Source organism: Eurypyga helias, unplaced genomic scaffold, assembly GCF_000690775.1.
Source record: "Eurypyga helias isolate BGI_N326 unplaced genomic scaffold, ASM69077v1 scaffold24508, whole genome shotgun sequence".
NCBI lineage: Eukaryota > Metazoa > Chordata > Aves > Eurypygiformes > Eurypygidae > Eurypyga > Eurypyga helias.
This window is the reverse complement of record NW_010266609.1, coordinates 10,474-29,751: the sequence shown is the minus strand read 5'-3', so window position 1 is coordinate 29,751 and position 19,278 is coordinate 10,474. Positions and strand designations below refer to the sequence as shown.

Sequence of the window (19,278 nt, the reverse complement as noted above, 5' to 3'; positions counted from 1 at the left end):
AGGACTTTGAGACTTCAGAAAGTCAGGTTTAGTTAAAAGCTTCTTTGCTTTTCCTTATGCTTCAGAGAGAAGCTTGGTTTGTCTGTTAAAAGCTGCAGCTCCTTTAGGCATTATAATTTAAATCTGAATGAACAAAATACCCTATTTAACATCAGCCTTGTTTAAGAGATACCTGCTACTGTGTACTATGAGATTATACAGCAGCCGTAAGAAGTGTTGATTTTTGTGCAGCTCTGTGCAGGTGACCTACCTGTTTCTTGTGATTCTCTCCAAAACCTCTGTCTCCTATTTCATAATGTGCACCACTTGAAATGTTAGAAGCTTTGCTGTTTCAGGATAGAGGGTTGGAGAGGAAAGAAATAAGCATAAACTTCTGGAAAATCACTTGCAGTGGCACTAAGCAGTGTTTGCTGTATGGAAGGGACAGGCATGCAACATCTGCCTGCACGGCATCTGTCCAGTAGTGGACATATGTCTTACCAACAGGCCAGCTCTTCCACTGTTCTGTACTGACGTGAAGTAGGGGAAGGAATGATGTTCATCAGTAACCAATGGGATTTGTGACTCCTCAGCAAAGGGAATAAAATTTAAATTTGCTTTGGTCTTTCTCCTGATTATTGCAGAGGGTAGGAGGGCAAGCACAGAATCATTTAGGATGTTTAGGAAAGTGTCCTATGACAAATTCCTCCTCAAACAGGGCAAAAAGAACAAGGTGTCAACCAGCAAGCAGACATGGATGGCGACCAACACCCTGTCTAAAGCTGCTTTCCTGCTGACCGTGTTGAGTGAGCGGCTGGAGTACCACAACCTGGCCTTCCGAATAGGAATGTTTGCTCTGGAGTTGCAGAGACCACCTGCTTCTACAAAGGCTCTGGAGGTACGAAGCATCTCAAAAAGGCAGTATCCATACGTAACATTGTGCTGCTTGAATGCTCTTGCTCATGTTGTTTCCATTTCAACTCCTGAAGTTTGGTTATGCTTTTAGATGTGTCCTTAAAACTGATTGCATGGGACTAAATGGATTGTGTGCACATCCCATTAGCACACATTGATTGGCCAGAAAAGTGACAAGAGATATCACTTCATCTGGAGTTACCTTCATTGGTAGGAAGCTCAGACCTCAGGTGCCAACAGGCCTTTGATTTCAAATGAAGCTACAGGCTTGAAAATATTTAAATGAGTACAAAATCTTTTATAAATATATTATTCAGATTAGAACAGCTTACTTATTTCTTATCTTAAATACATTTCCAGTTTGCTTGGCTAAGCTGGGGGAAATAAAGCCATTTGTAAACGGAATTGTCCATATTTGCATTGGTGAAATGGTTTAAAACTTATTCCTTAGGGTAAATTGGTGCAATTGTTACATGTTTGAAAACTGTTGCTCTTGCTGATTATCTTGTTCATTGGCAAGTGGACATGTGCACTGTGCAGGCATGTTATTTTGGACTCTGCTTAATTACTATTAAGCTTCCTGTTTAGAAAAGGAGTGTGTAATTAAGACCTTGTCTGTGTGGTTTGCAGCTGCCTTGCTTTTCACTGCAGGGTTGTGCAGTCCCTGTATTGTTGCTAGGTATCCACCAACAACGCTTGTTACACTAATTATCTGTACTCTTTGCGGTCTCATTCGAAGAGTGTGAGATTGGCAGTTACTTGCTACCTAAAAGAAAGCAATCACTGTAACATGTTAAGGATGGAGGGAATGCAGGAATGGTAGAGAGTAGTGAAATGCAACGGTCTTCATCCGGGTGGCATGCGTGCTGCCACCCTGTGCCCATTCTTCTGCCAGTCAGGTGCTTCTCCTGACGTCCTCATGAAAGCTGATGTGTTTTTTTCTGTATGCAACTCGAGTAATAATTTGGGTAAAAAGGTTTGTGTATAAATACGAGGCAAGATTTGTATTAGATTTGGAAATCTGTGTTCAGTGTGGAGAGACTGGTAAAGGTGCCTAGGGTGCTAAGAGTTGTTATAGTTTAATGATCCAATAAAGCTATTGCTGTACTTCATGTATAGGGAAAACTGTTCCACTGCCCACAGGGCCTGTGCTGATGACAGGTTCTTCTGTTTCCTTGTGGATACTACCAGGTGAAGCTGGCATATCAGGAGTCTGAGATTGTAGCCCTCTTGAAGAAGATTCCCTTGGGCACTAATGAGATGAACACTATTCGAGGAAGAGCTGAAGAACTGCGAGAAGGAACGTTATGCGATTACCGTCCTGTCCTGCCTCTGATGTTGGCTAGCTTTATATTTGATGTCCTGTGCACTCCAGGTACTGTCTGTGTCGGCAAAGGGCGGGTTCTGAGGTGTCAGGTCTTGAGGAGTTTTCAAGGAGAAACTGTATAAGAACAACCTAATCTTGATTCTTCACACCCTGTTGCTTGTACTTCCCTCCATGCTGCTTTAGAGGTACTTTGTGCCACAACAGAACTGTCTCCTTCCCCTTATGTTTGAAATCCACTGGAATCTTACTGCACTCAGCACTCTGCGTGTGTTTGCAGAATAGTTATGGCTGACTGACTTGTCTACGCTTACGCTGGTTATATTCAGAGGAAGCTAATGAAAATCTAGTGTTTAAAAAAGCACGCAGCAGTCCAGGATTAGAAGATTGGCTTGGCAATATACCTGCCTGCTTTGGAGCCTTCTGAGTTTAGAGAGAGACAGGGAAAAAACCCCAAAACAGTGCTGTGGTCTTGAAACTGGTATAAGGCTAGGAATAGGACTGCAGGAAACTGCAAATTCAGAAAGCTCTCAGAAATGGCTTTTACCTTGAGGTCCTAGTTTTGAAAGTTGAGCACTAATTCTGGTGTCTTCTTCCAGTGGTTTCTCCTACAGGCTCTAGACCCCCAAGCCGTAATTGGAATAATGAAATGCCTGGAGACGAAGAGCTTGGCTTTGAGGCAGCTGTTGCTGCTCTCGGTAAGAATCTTTTACAAGAACAGTCTTTCTTCATCCATGTTGTGCATCCTGCCTGGTTTTGGATGGTGAGCGTTAGTAGTTCATTCCGTTTTGGTGCAGAAATGAAAGTGTTTGCACAGCTTGTCAGAACCTGATGCAGAAGGATTCTACATGCCAGGGTTGAGGTGCCTTTGCAAAGCTGTGAAAAATGGAAGGGGGATATGGGAGAGGATCTGAGTGTTGAAGTAATAACGTGAATTTTAGCTTTCTTCTTGCTTTTTCATTGCGGAAGTTGTGTTGCCTGGGCTTTAATGGAGATGAATGGTTTCAGAGAACAAGAGACAATCATTTCAGAAGAGGTTAGACAATGATAGTGAAAGACTGCCAGAAGTACTCTCAAGAATTATCATATACTTCAGGATCTTAGCATAATACTGGGTTCTTGCCTCATTTGTCAGCTTCAGCAACAAAGCAGTGGTTATATATGTATCCTGTTGACAATACTACATGCCTGTTTTAAATCAGCAGGCAAAAAAGGAATGGAATGGATTAAACAAGGCCTGTCCTCCTTTGCCTCATCTGTGAAAAGAGGGAGATGAGTTCTTCATAGTGTGGGAAGGCTGGCTTGTAGCATCTGCAAAAACTGCAGAAGTTCGTTTCAAGATGGAGCTGTGGGCTTGCCTGCACTCTTTTCCCATGGCATATTAGGATCTGGTTGTTCTGACAGTTGTGGCAAGCTTAGTATTCTGACAGACAGCAGCTCCTGTTTATTGATGACCTATTTCTGAGGTTAACAGAAGAATGGGGTGGAGGGGAAGATCTTCTTTTGCCTGTGACAGTGAGGAGAATAAAATAGTCTGAGGTATAGATAGCACTCAGGATGCTGTGTAGTCCCCTGGGCCCACTTGTCTCTTCATCCTCTCTTTTCTGGTCTGCAGGCATGAAAACAACTGTCAGTGAAGCAGAACATCCTCTGTTGTGTGAAGGCACCCGAAGGGAGAAAGGGGATCTGGCACTGGCCCTGATGATTACCTACAAGGATGATCAGTCGAAGCTGAAGAAGGTGAGTTTCCCTTTAAAAGGAGAAGGGGAGATGCGGAGCAAATTGTGTTTGGGTTTTGATGGATTTGGTAGTTTTGGTAGTGAGCATAAGTCACTCTGTCATGTACTGATGATTTACAAGCCATGCTGTGGTATTTATATTCTTTCACTGATGCAAAATCTGATGCTGGAGTGTGTATTACCCTGGAAGAGGCACTCTTCCCATAGATTTCTTAAGGTCCAGCTGGGAGATGCATTTTCACTGCTTTCAATGCTTTTGCTTACCTGCTGAAAAAAGTCCTTTGTCCCAGGGGTTTTCAGTGTGCATTGTGTCTGGTTCTGTTTTGCTGCTGAGATGTTGGATTAGAGAACAGTATACCTAGCAAAACCTTTATTTCTTAACCTCTCACCTCTTTGATGTACTAGTTCAATCCACCTGTGCCTTAATTCCCCATGCAAGAGTGGTAGTAAAACTGCTCCTCCACCCCAAAGGAGGAAAGACTATCAAAAACGTACTGAAGTTTCAGGAAGGGGTTTATTAATTGTTATATTCAGAAACTCTTCTACTCAGCAAGAATATTGTTAGTGCCTCTCTGTCTCCTAAAGGAGAAGTACTTTTGCTCTACTCCTTTCCAGGAAATAGCAGGGGCACTGTGATATGAGTCATCTGGAAATAAATGCTCTGTCACGCTCGTGGTCCAAATTTCATGGGGAGAATGAACAGTAGAAATGGACAAACCCATAAAACGTTGTCATGCACTGTTCCCCAATTACATAATAAATAAGGACAAGAAAGTGTTATTTATTGTAGGCCGGTAGATGGCAGTTTCTCTAGTGGTTTTACTAGTTTCTCAGTAACAGCATGACAGGATTTTTTGAATGATGAATGCAGAGTTTTGGTGACGTAAACAAGAACATCTAATGACTGGCAGAACTAAATATGAAGTCCTCCATTCTGTCCTTGATGTATCAGAATCACTTCATTATTTTGAGTTTTGGGTGCTTTTCGAGTGAAGCCAATGGCTATCTGAAGTGAAAATGAGGATATTGCTGAGTACAAATGAATCTTTGCTTCCTCAGTGGTACAGAGCACATGGCTCTCAACTGTGCGTTGCTGACTGTCAGTGCAAAAAGGCGATCCATGCTTTCTAGGGAATAAGCATTTTCTCCAACGAACGGAATTTATGTCACCAGGAAGCTGATTTGATACTTTCCCTCTGTATCTTAGTGTGATGCCTGTTCTGTTACCCTTCTGCTAAGTTGTCTTGGTGATTGGTTTTTTTTTTTTCCTCCTTGCTGTTTAAAGATTTTGGACAAACTCCTGGACAGAGAGAGTCAAACTCATAAACCACAGACCCTGAGTTCCTTCTACTCATCCAGCAAGCCTACAGTAGCAAATCAAAAATCTCCTTCCAAACATGCTGCCCAGTCCACTGCAGCTATCCAGCAGCTTCCAGGGACTTCTGTCACTCAGCAAGCTGCTGTAAGCACTGCAGTCCAGAGCAGTCCTGAGAACTTTGTGGAGAAGAGTGCACAAGGTAAGGAGCACTTTGTAAGGGCTATGCTGAAACAAAACCCTTCTGTAATCAGTGCAAAGCTGGACCTGTACAGTTTTTGTCTGTTTTGGGAAGTAGTCAGAGTGATTGCCTTACCATCTGGCTGCTTGGTGGTTACTAGAATGTCATCCACCTGTTATCTGTTTGGCTGGATCTGTTTCTGTACACATTCTTGTTGCATAGAAATTCAGGCTAATTTTCAGGTGTTTCTTTCTTGAGCCAGTTGTATAATCAGTTACTATAAAACTACTGTGACTATCTTTTAGGTTTGTGTCACAGAGGTGCAGGATTTTAGAGTTACACACTGAGTCAGGTACCTTCATGGAAGATAAATAACTAAGATTGCTGAAGGGCATTAGAGATAAACATGGTTTTCTTCAAGCTGTGCCTCCACTTTGGTGGCAAACATCACATACAGCAGCATTTGGTGGAAGCAGATGCTCTCTTAACTCTTCCCAAAGAGAAAATACTACCTGAGGATGACTGCAGTAAGGTTAGGGTTGCTGGAGCATTTTTGTTCTAAAATTTTTCTGTAGTTGCAGCAATTCTTTCAAATCTTGAGTTGTTAAGATTAAATGTTCTTGGCCTGGTATCGGATGATATGCTTAATACTGAAAGAAAACTGAAATAATCCTGCTCATAAATCCTGCTCATTTTATAAAAATCCTGCATCTTTTGATGTTTATATCATTTAAATGGCCACATCTGGTTTTAGAGATACAGCAACAAACCATAATGTTTACCTTGTCACTGCCCTGTTTACGCAGAGAGCTCTCAGAGGTCCCCCTGTGAGCCAGCTGCAGAGGCCACTGTCTTGAAACAAGAGGGAAAGGTCCCCAGTCGCCTGGCCCTTGGAAGCCGAGGTGGATACAATGGGAGATGCTGGGGTTCGCCTGTCAGGCAGAAGAAGAAACACACAGGTAGGAACTGACTAGTTCACAGGGCGTCTGGTGCTGCACTAGGCAGCCTGCTGGGGCTTTGGCAATTCCCTTGCTCTTTTCGTTCCACTTGTCAGCCTTTCTTGTGCTACAGAGGCAGTTGATTGTCTCTGAGGAGTGTACCATGGAGAAATAGGTTTTGCTCTACAGACTCCCTGTCCCCTCCCATATACCTTTCCCACACCAGATATGTTCGGGGTGGTGGGTTGAATATCCGGAACTGAATGATTGCTAGACTCTGGGAGTTTCTGAGTCCAGAAACAAATTCAGAAGAGCTGCTGCTGCCTCTCTGCACTTCTTTTGGGAAGGGTGCAAGTTAGAGGCCGAGGATGTGAATAACCTTTGTGTAAATTGTGCAGCATCACATACCAGAAGAGTTTTTTTCATACTCGTGCAATCTGTGGAACTTAAGTTTGGATGTGCATTTGGTTCTTGTTGTTACGCTCTGCCACAAAGCCTGGCAGATGGAGTGAGGGGCTGGGATGGTGTGAAGGGGGAAACACAGATACATTGTTCTTGGACTCTTCTGCTTTATAATCAGAGAGCTGCAAAATGACACGATATCTGTGGCCAAACTGACTAATGTAATCTCTCTTAATTTGCAAAGTTGAATGCCTGGCAGCTGCAAGGCTGACTTGTCACTGACACAGCTGATCTTAGTTGGAGCTGTAGGTGCTGTGGGTAGGAGCTCACCTCCCCACATTACATTTACCAACCCTGGTGACATGACTGTGTTGGTTCTGGTGCTGTAGGCATGGCTAGTATCGACAGCAGCGCTCCCGAAACCACCTCCGACAGCTCTCCCACGCTCAGTCGGCGTCCGTTACGTGGGGGATGGGCAACAACATCCTGGGGCAGAGGTCAGGACAGTGACAGCATCAGCAGTTCTTCAAGCGATTCGCTAGGATCTTCCTCTTCCAGTGGCAGTCGGAGAGCCAGTGGAGGAGCCCGTGCGAAGACCGTGGAAGTTGGCAGGTAAGGAATAATACCAATGCACTGAGGCAACCTCTTGGCCTGATGTCAGGGCGTGTGCCTCAGGCAGTACTTCCTTGGGAGCGTTTGCTTTGTTTCTTCTGGGCCCTAAAGCCAGGAACTCTGTACTCCAGCTAGTGAACCTGGGGTACTTACTGCTGTCTGAAAGGTTCCTGTCTTTCTGTTCTAGGTATAAGGGGAGGCGGCTGGAGAGCCATGCTCCTCATGTCCCAAACCAGCCCTCAGAGGCAGCTGCTCACTTCTACTTTGAATTGGCCAAGACAGTCCTTATTAAAGCAGGTGGAAACAGCAGTACCTCCATCTTCACCCACCCTTCCTCCAGTGGTGGGCTCCAGGGACCACACCGCAACCTTCACCTCTGCGCCTTCGAGATTGGGCTGTATGCACTAGGGCTGCACAACTTTGTGTCTCCCAATTGGCTTTCTCGAACTTACTCCTCCCATGTCTCTTGGATCACAGGTTACAGCAAAACTTTATCGGGAAGATTGCTTTTGGGCAGGAAGGAGGGGAGGGAGGGAAGCTTCTGCCTGAAAATGGTGATGCTGATGTGCTGTGGTAGCCTTGCAAACTGCTCGCACTGCGGGCAGTACAAGCTGAACACCAGTGATTTTACACAGCGATGCTTGTTTTGGCCTGGAAGGTTCTTGCATCCTGTTTCTTCTTGTTTGTACTGCAACATGTTCCAGTTTTCAGAGCCGTAGACTGCTTCTCATGAAAAGACTGGTCTTAACTTTTCCTTCAGCGGTTTGCTGAAGCAGCAGACATTTGTCAAGTTTGAACGTGCTCTTTGGCTGTGTTCAGCATTTCACTTTCCTCCTCCTTCTGTTTGCACCCAAACCTACTTTCTATCCATGTGGCTTCTGAAGCCTGAAAAACATATTCTTGAAAATTCATGTTTTCCTGACAGGATAGAAATAGAGCAACAGTCCAGGCTGTGGTTTGTGGGCACTAAAATCAGCTGTAGCAGGTTCCTCTCACTGCCTCAGATGCATCTTTGGCTTAACTTTAGTAATGGTACCCTCGCTCGCTGCCTGCTTATTGAGGGCTCTTGCCTGTCCTGGGTTTTGGGAGGAAGAGCCTAAATTTGACTTGAAGCCTAAGGGGGAGTGACTGGGCTCTGTCACTGCTCCTGAACAAGGTGAGGAGTGCACCTCCCGTTGAGGGCAGGCTGACTGGAACTGCACTGGGCATACATACAGTGGTGTGAGAGTCTTCTCTCTTCCTCTTAGGGCAGGCCATGGAGATTGGTAGTGCAGCCTTGAACATCTTGGTGGAGTGCTGGGACGGACATCTGACTCCCCCAGAGGTGGCATCCTTGGCAGACAGAGCTTCGCGGGCCAGGGACTCCAACATGGTGCGGGCAGCAGCTGAACTGGCACTCAGCTGCTTGCCCCATGCCCATGCCCTGAACCCGAATGAGATCCAGAGGGCTCTGGTGCAATGTAAGGAACAGGTGAGCATCACGTGGGGGTGGCTAGCGCCTGCTGATTTCCAGCATCAAGGACATGCTGTTACTTGTGGGATTGGCTCATCTGTGCTACTGAACCGTCTTAATCCCAGTTCTGTGGATTTCTCTTATCTTTAATTAATAGCTCAGGTTATTCTGCTGCATACTTGTGGTCTGTCTGTTCCCCATCGTGTCAGTCATATTGGAGTGCTTTATACTTTTCTCCTTGTAGTTTTGTCTTCTTGTGTTTCTGGTTATGCATTCTTCACCTCTACTTGTTTTTCACTGCCCCCAGGACAATCTGATGCTGGAAAAGGCCTGCATGGCAGTAGAAGAGGCAGCCAAAGGAGGTGGCGTGTATCCAGAAGTCCTCTTTGAAGTAGCTCACCAGTGGTTCCTGCTTTATGAACAGACTGTTGGTGGGACCCCAGCCCAGAGAGAAGGTGCCACCGGCTGCAGCGCCAGTGGTGCACGGGCTGCCTCTGAAGCAGCGCGTGGGCTGACAGACAACCGGGTGACCTCTGAGCCGACCACTGTAACAGTGGCAGCTGCAGTAACCGCGGCAGCAACAGTCATGCCGGTGATCTCTGTGGGGTCGACCATGTACCAGCAGCATACAATGGCAGGGCCAGCGATAGCACATACACACACACAGGGCCTCCACCCCTACACCACCCTTCAGACTCACATCCCCTGTAATCCCCAGTATATCGGACACACTATCCAGCACATGCCACGCCCAGCTGTCTTCCCGGTGCCTGGCTCAGCATACCCGCAGGTGAGTATTGCCTGTCTCTTTTCCCTTTATATGTCTGACTGGGGAGAGCGTGGGGCTCAGACCTGCTGTGGCTTGAAATCTAGCTTCTGCTCTTGCTTGCTGATTTGTGGTAGTTACTTTGGCTCCCCAGCTCAGCTTTTGCATTATAAGGAGCTTATGTAAGTGTATGTAAAGTCTCAAGAGAATGTATGATAGAGTACATCAGTAGTTTTTAGGTTCTATTGCTCTATAGTTTCTTAGAAGGCACTAGGCAGAAAGCTTGTCTTTGTGAGAGCTTGCAGACTAAACAGACTACAGAGGGAAACCAAACAAAGGTTATTTTAACCTCTGCATATTTTTGAAAGTTCTTGGAGTGGTTCTCTGCAAACTGATTAGATTTAAAATGAGGAGGAGCAAGAAAATCTAATGGTCATGGGGTGCAGCTTAGTTGCTGTGATGATTCTTCCTGTGCTTCCTCCTCAGTTGTCAGGTTGGACTTCCCATGCTCTGGGGTTTGTGTGGGGACATTGTCTTTTGGACTACATCTAAATGGTTTAGATGAAGTAGACTTGAGTGTTATTTTCTATTTTAGGGTGTCCATCCAGCATTCATAGGAGCACAGTACCCTTACTCGGTAACAACACCGTCACTGGCAGCTACAGCAGTGTCATTCCCTGGTGTGCCGGTTCCATCCATGACGCAGATTGCGGTGCATCCCTATCACAGTGAGACAGGCCTGTCACTGTCTTCCAACGTAGCGCGTAAGTGTTACTGCCCTGGACTGTGCACAGCCTCGACTTGTTCACTGTGCCTCTCAGCTGTAGCTCAGACAAGTCCTGCCCCTCGCCGACCATGGGTGGAACCAGGGTTCTTGCAGTGGAAAGTTCTGGCCAAATCTGTCTACCCCAACCTAAAGACGCTCATGCTCCGGGGTACTGGGGTTCATAACGGGGTCTGATTCAGCTAGTGGAGCTTTAATTTCTGTTTAGCTAATCCAGTATGAGATTATTTTGCCCACAGATTAAAGTGTGTTTGGAGCCCTCCTGGCCTGTCTGACTTCTAATTTATTAGAGCTTTACTCCTTCCCTCCTTGGGGCAAGGTGAGCATAAACGATCTTGGGCAGGCTCTTGTGATTCCTTTGGGTCAGATGAATAGAAAGCGCAGACAGACTTCTGCCACAGTAGCACTAATAGATGTCTCTCCTGCCCAAAGGGATTGGAGGCAGCTGGCACCTGAAATGTGGCAGCGCTGCAGAAAGGACAGAGGTTTTGGCAGGTTCGTGTCGTTGGCAGACTGAACGGTTGCTCACGTGCCGGGGCTAGAGTAGTGGTGAAGACCCATCGAGTAACGTGCAGCACTGGAACAGCAGATGCCGACTGAGTTACGGATGCGCTCTCGTTGCTGTGGGATTTTGCACCGGTGGGTCACGGCTGACGCAGGCTGTTATCCCCTCACTGGAGAGGCTGTAATGTTTGCCGATTTGTACGTTGCTTATCAGTGCTTTGCAGCTCACCAGGTGCTGGAAGACTGATACATGGGTAAACACTTAAAAGCTGTCTTGGCCTCCTTCATATCCAGATGATCAGGGCAATCTTTCCAGTTATTTTTTTTCTTGTGTTTTGATGCCAGAGAACCATTACAAAATTAGAATAGTCCTGAAGCCCTTAGGATCTGAAGAGCATCCTGTGCCAATAGCCTTAGTCCTGGGCTGATGCTGTGACTCTTAATTGTGAGAAACTGTTTCTGTGCTCCTCCAGAGAGTTATGAATCTTCCAGAACTACTAACTCATCCTAGAGTACTTAAAATAACAAAAGGAAAAAACAACTTCACCCTTTCCAGTTGCCATTGTTCACGGCCTGTGTAAACTTCTGGTTTCATTTCTTAAAACACTGTTTCGCTGTTCCTGGAGTACCTGGTCACGTGGTGATGCTTGACCTCTGGCAGCAGTGCAGCTCATTCTTACGGGTTATTCTCCTCTGCCACAATGCAAACGCAGCATGGATTTTGCCCACTTTGTGGGTTGTTTGGCACTATGTGTCTGCTTGGCTGAGGAGGTCAGACAGATCTTTCCTGGGAGGCATGTTGTTCTCAGGTATTCAACTAGTAAACATTTAAAAACCAACATGCTGGAGGTGGCGAAGGAAGAGGAGAAATCGAAGTTGGAGCATTGCTCAAGCTGGTGCAGTAGCACCACAAGCAAACTGTGAAATAAGGGTAACAGTGTGCACGCACCCAATGGCATCTCTGCTCTGGAATTCTCAGGCAAGCCTTGCTTTTCCCTCTCTGTACCTTTCTTGAGAGGGAAGGTTTAGATAAACTTGAGCCCCTTGTCAGAGTACAGCTTGCAGGCTTGGTGATAACTGCTGTCTGTACAAGTTTAGGTGGTACAATATAATGGGTTTTCCTGTGATTTCCCTGGATTTTGCCCATACTAGTGAAGTGTCTGAAGGTGACAGAGCTTCTCGAGTTTCCTTGCTGTTTTTACTGTCGGTACGTGCTGCCGGTGTATGCAATGGCTGTTCTTTCCGAGGATGGGTTGGAGGCTAGCCTCCGGTAACGCTTCCTGCGTGCTAGCTGGGTGGGGTCAGAACTGTCTTACAGCAGAAGTGGAGGAACCTCACAGTGTTGGGCTTGATCTCTGAGTGACTCAGTACTGTCCCTGCTCAGTGACTTTCCTCAGCAGTTTCTCATCAGGTGTAGACATGCACATGCTTGTTTCCTTGGATAAGAAATCAGAACCAAACATGTCATTTAATGATAGCAAAGACCTCTGAGTCAACATGTGGATTTACATGTGAAACACTGATGTGCGCGTTCATGGTATGCTGCAAAAGAGACGGAAGAGCACGTAACTTGCCCTGCTTGCAAACAAAAGAGAGAGATTTGTAGCCCATTGTGTTTCAGTTATAAGTCTGTGGGGTTTGGTTGCTGCATTGTTCTGTTCAGGGGAACAGAACACTACATCGGCAGGGGGCGGCCAGGTGAGGGAGATGATGGCCCAAGGAAACCTTCTTTTAGGCTGGTGGTGGGTCCTAATGCTGCTGTTTTGCTCTCTTCAGTAGGAAGTGTCCATGCAGGATCAACGTTCCCAGCGATTCAGGGGGCTTCCTTGACAACTCTGTCCTCACAGCCCAACTCCCTTGTTACAGGGGGTTTTCCTGCCGAGGATGAGCAGCACAGTCAGCCTGTGAGCCCCCAGGGTCTGCACTACCTCCACTCCGCATACCGAGTTGGTAAGGACGGCCAAGTGGGTTTCTCTGGCCCCCTCCAGAGGGATTCAGGGCAGGGCTGCAGGTTTTCCCTGTCATTTGGCAATTTGCTACTGCGTCTGTTGGGGGTGATGGCATCTTAGCTACATGGGGAGAGCCAGTTCATGGTCATACGTGGAGGCTGAAGATGGAGACAAAGCCAAGAAGATTGAATAGTTGCTGTCGAGGGCCATCAGAGTAGAAGAGAAAGCTGAGTGGGTTAGAGCTGGGAAGAGCCTTGCCTTTCAGCAGGTGTACATAAAAGAGTCTGGAGGATGTGGTTGTGCAAGTTGTGACTGTGTGAAAAATGGAGTTCAGCTCCTGCTGCTCACAGATGGTAAAGGCTTACTTCTAGATTAATAATACCAGCTGAGCCTTCAGGGGCACACAGGGGTGTGCCCAGTGCCTTTCCCACTGGGTCGTTGAAGACTGACATGGAGGAAACGTATTTTGTAGAGAGTAGGCACGTACTTAGCATTCCTTTCCCACGAGTTTCCCATAAGGCTGGTTATGAGGAAATAGAGTCTCTGCCTGAACTCCCACTGGTAGGAGGACATCAGTCTTGGGGTTTCTGATTGAGTTTAGGTCGCAGTTAGCTGCTCGTACATAGCCATAGTCCAACCCAGTGGATACCTGGGGAGGGAGAAGGGAGCCTCTGCGATAAGTAAAGTCAGCACAGGACAGCAAACGAAGAGGAACAGCAGGAAAATGGAGGGAAGGCTATCTAGAGGTTGCTTGAGGTGTTTCGTTGAAAGCTAGAGAAGAAAGCACTTGTTAGCCAGAAAGGGGTGCAGATGTCATCAGAAACATTGTAGTGATAAGTGGTAAAAGCCATGAAAGGTGTTAAATAGCCCAAATAACAGGGGAGTGGGGATGGGGAAGAGGGTCTGGAAGATCATGATATAGTGCCTGTTGGCACTTTAAAGCTTTTTAAATGGGAGGATTTGTGTGAAGAACTGTAATGGAGTAAGTGTAACATTTGCAGATCGACAGTACCGCAGCTCGGTGTTGGCCTGCTGGCTTTGCAGCCCAGTGAGTTGATTTGGGGAGCTTCTCTGTTGCCAAATTTGGAGCAAATGCGTTGCTTTCAGGACACCTCCTTCGGGGCTGTCTGCTTGACCTGCTGTGGGGCATCTCTGCAGCTCTAGTAAGGTGTGATCTCTGTGCAGATTTCCCAGCCTGGAGCAGCAGATCCAGATGTTCTTGCAGAGACTTCCTGTGGTGACAGGCTCCAAGTCAGGCCTGTTGTTTTGCTCTGGACTCTTTGCAGTTAGGGAATTTTCTGCTGATGACGGGCAGGCCTATCAGGTGGTGGTGCAGTGAGTGAAGTGCTAGAGAAGTCTTACTGGGCAGAAGTGCTGCTTGACTCTGGCTGCCCCTTTCTCACAGGGATGCTGGCTCTGGAGATGCTTGGCCGAAGAGCTCCCAACGACCATCCCAACAACTTCTCCCGCAGCCCACCCTACACGGAGGATGTAAAATGGCTCCTTGGGTTAGCTGCCAAGTTAGGTAAGGCTCAGAGCAGTACTTCAGCAGAAATCCACTTGCTGGGATTTGGACCATGGTGGGAAAAAGCTCTCCAAAGAGTGAAACTTCAAAGATTTGGGTGAGCCTGATATCTGACCCCATTTCTGAGAATGTTTCAGACGATCCCTGCTGCTCTTTCATCCAGGCAGTTGTCCCATTTCTGGGTTCTGTACCCATGCTGTTGAATTTTGAGGCACTAGCTGAAGTGCATGGGGTTGGACAGGGCTCAGAGCTTATATCTCTTCCATTCTGTAACAAAAACTTTTTCTTTTTCCTTTCTACTACCTTGTAGGTTTTCCTCTTTCTTAGGTATACTTACACCTTCTGAGAAGACCTTGTATAGCAATAGGTGCTCAAACAACCAATTGTTTGGTTTGGAGGTTTTGTTTTTACTCCCACTTTGCTCTCGGATCTTTTTTGTCAGCTTTTTGTTTGTTTGGTTGGTTGATTTTTTCCAATTACTTCATCAGCAGTAAGAACTTAAAAAACCCTACAAGAAGCCTGTCTAGTGGCATGGCTGCAGCTGCTGCTGGGGGAGCTCCACTCTAGGCAGCAGTAGGGAAGCCTGACTGTCCCTCCAGCCTCCCGAAGCCCTGAGTCCTGGGGCTGCAGGTGCTTCTGAGATGGGCAGTCAAGAAGCCGTGGGAGGAGGTGCAGTGTATCCTTGCCTCTGCAGTTACCTTGCCACATCTGTTTTCCTTCATTTCCCCTTTAAAGAGAGGTGAACTGGGAGTATCAGTGGCTGAGGTGGTACCTGATCTCTGCTCAGACCTGATGAATATATCAGGATGATCTCTTGTCCCCATGAGATTGCTAGACCATGTCCCCCAAACCTGCTGGACGATGCATTACACTGAGAAGAAGGTGCTCCAAATCCAGGTTCTTGCTGGGAGGTACCTGATTTCTTGTGTGTCTCTTACCTTAACGCTGTTGTTCTGACTTCTCCTTCCCATGCAGGCGTCAACTACGTGCATCAGTTTTGCGTTGGTGCAGCCAAGGGGGTGCTGAGCCCTTTTGTGCTCCAGGAGATCATCATGGAAGCTCTGCAGAGGCTGAACCCTGCCCACGTGCACAACCACCTGCGCACCCCAGCCTTCCACCAGCTGGTGCAGCGGTGCCAGCAGGCCTACTTGCAGGTAACGCGGGGCTGGTCGTCTGGCCTGCAGAGCCGCCGGGCTGTTGCCTCTGTGTGTGTGCTGAGAGGGAGGGCCCTTGGGGTACTGGTAGCTGAACTGGTTCACTGCCTGATGCATCCCCCTCCTTCATCGCTTGCCTCCGTGGAAGCTGCATACAAGGGACCTCATTGTACTGCTTCTTCCAAGGCCTTGCCTCCTGTGCTCACCACGAAGGATGGGGTGGTTCTGTGTTCCCTCTTTCTTCTTCCAAATGCTCCCTGCATCTTTTAACTTCTGTCCTCTTTTTTTTTTTTGGCTGTGCTTTCAAGCCCCTGCCCACCTGCCTTTGTAGCCTATCTTGTTTTGCCTTCCTTGTTTGTAGCCTGTCTTCCCCTCCTCGTGAAGCCCTGGCACGGCAGTCTGGTGTGCCAGCGCTGGCACCAACCATGGAAGTGGCTTGGTCAGCTACCAGTATGGATGAGATATCTCAGGTTTTCTTGAAACCAGGACAAGTGTGTTTCAGTGAGCCAGCGGAATATCAGAGCTGCCCCTTCCTTTAAACAGCGTAAACAGGACACCCCACATGGACCTACTTTTCTCGAATAAATGACCAGAAGGGTGATTCTGTAGACATCCTGTCCAGGTTGGATTAGCTGACCTATTACCTAGGTGATATTTGAGAAATGATAGCGCCTTCACTTCAGCTCTTTTCCTGAGCTACATTAGGGAAATAGATTTCTCCAAGCCTGGACCTGCAGTTTTGAGCCCGAGTTGAGAAGCTCGTGGAGGTGACACAGCTAGGCCTAGAGATGTTTTGTAGCAACTTCGTGTAAGCCTTACTCCTTCCATACCCGTTAACAAAGGAGACATCCAGTGAACACGCTGGGTCCTCATGTATAACGTGCAGAACGAATGGCGTGAGGGTTAGATACTGGTGGGTGGAGGGGCCCTTTCGCACGGTGCTGTGGCACACCGTGGCGCTCGTGCAGGAGAGCACGCCTGCTGATGCTCTGTGGCCGGTTTTGGTGCTCTGCAGGGACACTCGCCGTGTTAGGGCGTGAGATACAGCACTCATGTCTTTTGAGCCAGCTGTTCTCTGTCAGAGCCTCTGAGTGTTGGGACCTGTCATGGGGTGACAAGATCACGTGCTGTATCGTCCTGGGAGCTCGAGTCCTCTGAGCGTCACCGGCATGAGGGTGCTGAGCATTTCCCTTAAGGCTTTTTCCCTGTTCCTATCCAGTACATCCATCATCGGCTGATCCATCTCACTCCAGCTGACTACGATGACTTTGTGAATGCCATCCGCAGCGCCAGAAGCGCCTTCTGCCTGACTCCCATGGGCATGATGCAGTTTAATGATATTCTCCAGAACGTAAAGCGCAGCAAGCAAACAAAGGAGCTGTGGCAAAGGGTCTCTCTGGAAATGACCACCTTCTCGCCATGACAGCAGGCGGAGCTCCACGGACACACAACCCTTTGCCCCGCATAGTTGTAGTTCCATTTACACCATCCTTCCTTCTGGTGTCTTTTTTATTTTAGATTTAACTTGTTGGAAACCACTGATCTGATGTATTTATACCATGACATTCCTCTCCAGCACTGTGGCGTGTTGGCACTCTGCTTTGCTCGCTCTTCCTCTTCCTTCCCAGTGGGCTGCAGGCTTCAGAAGCATCAGGAAATGAGAAGGAAGTTGAGCTGGCTGCCCTGTGGTGTAGTCACCGCTTTTTTCCCTGAGCCCCTGGAGGCTGCCCTGCGAGCAGTTTGCAGTGAGATTACGCACGTGTTAGAGGGGTGGGGGATTCTGTCTTAAGTATTTATTTTGGCATTTATAAATATGTAAACTTTTCTTTTTTTTTTTGTATGGGCTTCTCTTACTCCACACACCATCTCCTGTGGGAGAGGCTGGGACTGCTGTGCACAGCCAGTGCTCCCTCCATTCCTTTCAGCACCTCCTGCTGAGAGAAGCCGAGGCTGGAGTAGCTGGGCCAGGGCCACCTCTGCGGCTTTGGCAGAGTCCGTGACTGCGCCGAGCTGCCTGGAGGCTGCCGCAAGTGCTTGGGCTCTTTGAGGAGTATCCCTCGCTGGGCACTGCCGGCTCGTAGGATGTTCTGATCCTGGTTGTTCCGAGTTGTACAATTGTGTTTCTTTTGGCTGAGGTATCACTCTCCTGTAATCAGTTTCTTATCCCTTGTCTCTTCTCGTTTCCTGATTAAACACTCGTTTTCTTAGACTGACTCTCTCTTCTCTCTGCTGTGATGTTGAGTCTGCCAGAGCCGGCTGGCGGTGTGTGTGTCAGTGGGTGCTCCCCTCAGCCCCGGCAGATAGCTGTGCTGCCCTGGGGACAGCGGTGCAGCACCAGGCAGGTGGCCAGAGCTTTTACACCACTGTGAGCCAAAGGTTTCTTGCCTGGCACTGCTCCGAGTGACACGCCTCAGCAGAGGCTCAGGCACGTGCGGACTGGGACGTTGCTGGGTGTCGGGGGTAAGCCTGGGCTGTTCTACCAGCCAGCAGGCTCCTGTGCCGGCCCTGACACCAGCGGTACCCTGTGGCACCGCAGAGCTTTGCATGCCCAGTGTCCTGTGGAGGAGTAGCTGCTCACCCTTGCTGTAACTCGGGCTGCTCCTGCGTGGTTAGAGCGCTGTTTGGTGGACTGTGCAGGCTATCCAATAGGGACAGCATTGCAGAAAATTGATTTTAGAAAGCTTTTATTTTTATGCCAAGGAAATTTAAAAGGCTGCTGCCACTGGTAAGCATACAAGCACGTACGTTTCGGGGCTTTTAAAACTGGAAGTCAGATGATTGGTGGATGTTAAAATCCAATTTCTCACGAGTAATGTGTTTAGCCAGTGGCAGTGGGGAGCTTTTAGTTTCTGCATGCTAGAAATTGGTGGCTGTTTGCGTTTGATACTTTCACTGATACTCAGACAAACTCGCAGGCATAGGACAAAAGAAATGAGCAGGTTCCTTTCGTTCGTCTCTCTGTCAGAGGGTGACTGAGGCTCCTCCACTTCCCACTGGCTGTGCAACAGTAACTGTCGGAAGCTCTTCCTGTATTCCTCCTCAAGGTGTCTAGTTACATGCTGATTGCAAATGCTGATGTTTGTAAGAGTGTGTTAAGCTCTGTGGTTTTTGAACCAAACTCCTTGTTGATGAGCTGCCTGGTTTTGGGCAAAACCCCTGGATTTGACTGGAGGGCACAGCCTGATGTCTGGGAGGGTGGGGCTCCTGGACCACTTTCTGTGCTCTCTGGTTCTTGCGTGTTCTGAACTGGGAAAGGAGTTTGGAGAAAAACGAGTTTTTTGATAAAGCCTAATCTTTTTCTTTGTACTGCTTATAGCAGAAAATTAGGGGAAGAGAGGGAGCATCTTCTAGAAGGAAAGAAGGAGAAGGGAAACGGGCAAAAGAGCTGAATGTGTTAAGTATTGGAAGTTAACGCATCCGCGGTTTGGAGTGGATAGGGAAACGTAATGGCAGAGCCTTATAGGTGAGATCTATTGGAAGACTACACTTAGACCCTGAGCTGGCAAGGTGCAGACTGCTGTGATTTAAAAACACTGGGAGCACGAGAGCACTGCCACCAGTATCTTTATTTGGGGAAAAACAGAGTGGAGCTGCTTACTGTGAGGTTAGAATGGACTTCATCTGGAAGTGTGCTTGCTCTCATTCCGTGCAGGCCCAGAAGGGCAGTAAGAGAAAAGAAATCACAGTGCTTGTTATCCTTCCCTGTGCTCTTCAACTGTTTCACCTGCTCTAGTCCTC

General features: G+C 47.7%; 1 protein-coding gene across 1 annotated transcript in view; it reads left to right on the top strand.

Annotated features, from left to right (window-relative positions):
* Positions 1-17,591, top strand: part of ZSWIM8 (zinc finger, SWIM-type containing 8) — a gene marked incomplete at its 5' end in the record, with an annotated part of 36,075 nt that extends 18,484 nt beyond the window's left edge. Inside the window, 15 exons of the mRNA XM_010157175.1 lie at positions 698-877; positions 2,086-2,269; positions 2,818-2,916; positions 3,834-3,958; positions 5,243-5,474; positions 6,260-6,412; positions 7,183-7,405; positions 7,593-7,882; positions 8,653-8,876; positions 9,166-9,648; positions 10,220-10,388; positions 12,689-12,862; positions 14,267-14,386; positions 15,362-15,540; positions 16,760-17,591. Coding sequence (XP_010155477.1) covers positions 698-877; positions 2,086-2,269; positions 2,818-2,916; positions 3,834-3,958; positions 5,243-5,474; positions 6,260-6,412; positions 7,183-7,405; positions 7,593-7,882; positions 8,653-8,876; positions 9,166-9,648; positions 10,220-10,388; positions 12,689-12,862; positions 14,267-14,386; positions 15,362-15,540; positions 16,760-16,963 — 3,039 coding nt within the window. The remainder of the gene's footprint in view (positions 1-697; positions 878-2,085; positions 2,270-2,817; positions 2,917-3,833; positions 3,959-5,242; positions 5,475-6,259; positions 6,413-7,182; positions 7,406-7,592; positions 7,883-8,652; positions 8,877-9,165; positions 9,649-10,219; positions 10,389-12,688; positions 12,863-14,266; positions 14,387-15,361; positions 15,541-16,759) is intronic.
* Positions 17,592-19,278: the final 1,687 nt, after the last annotated feature.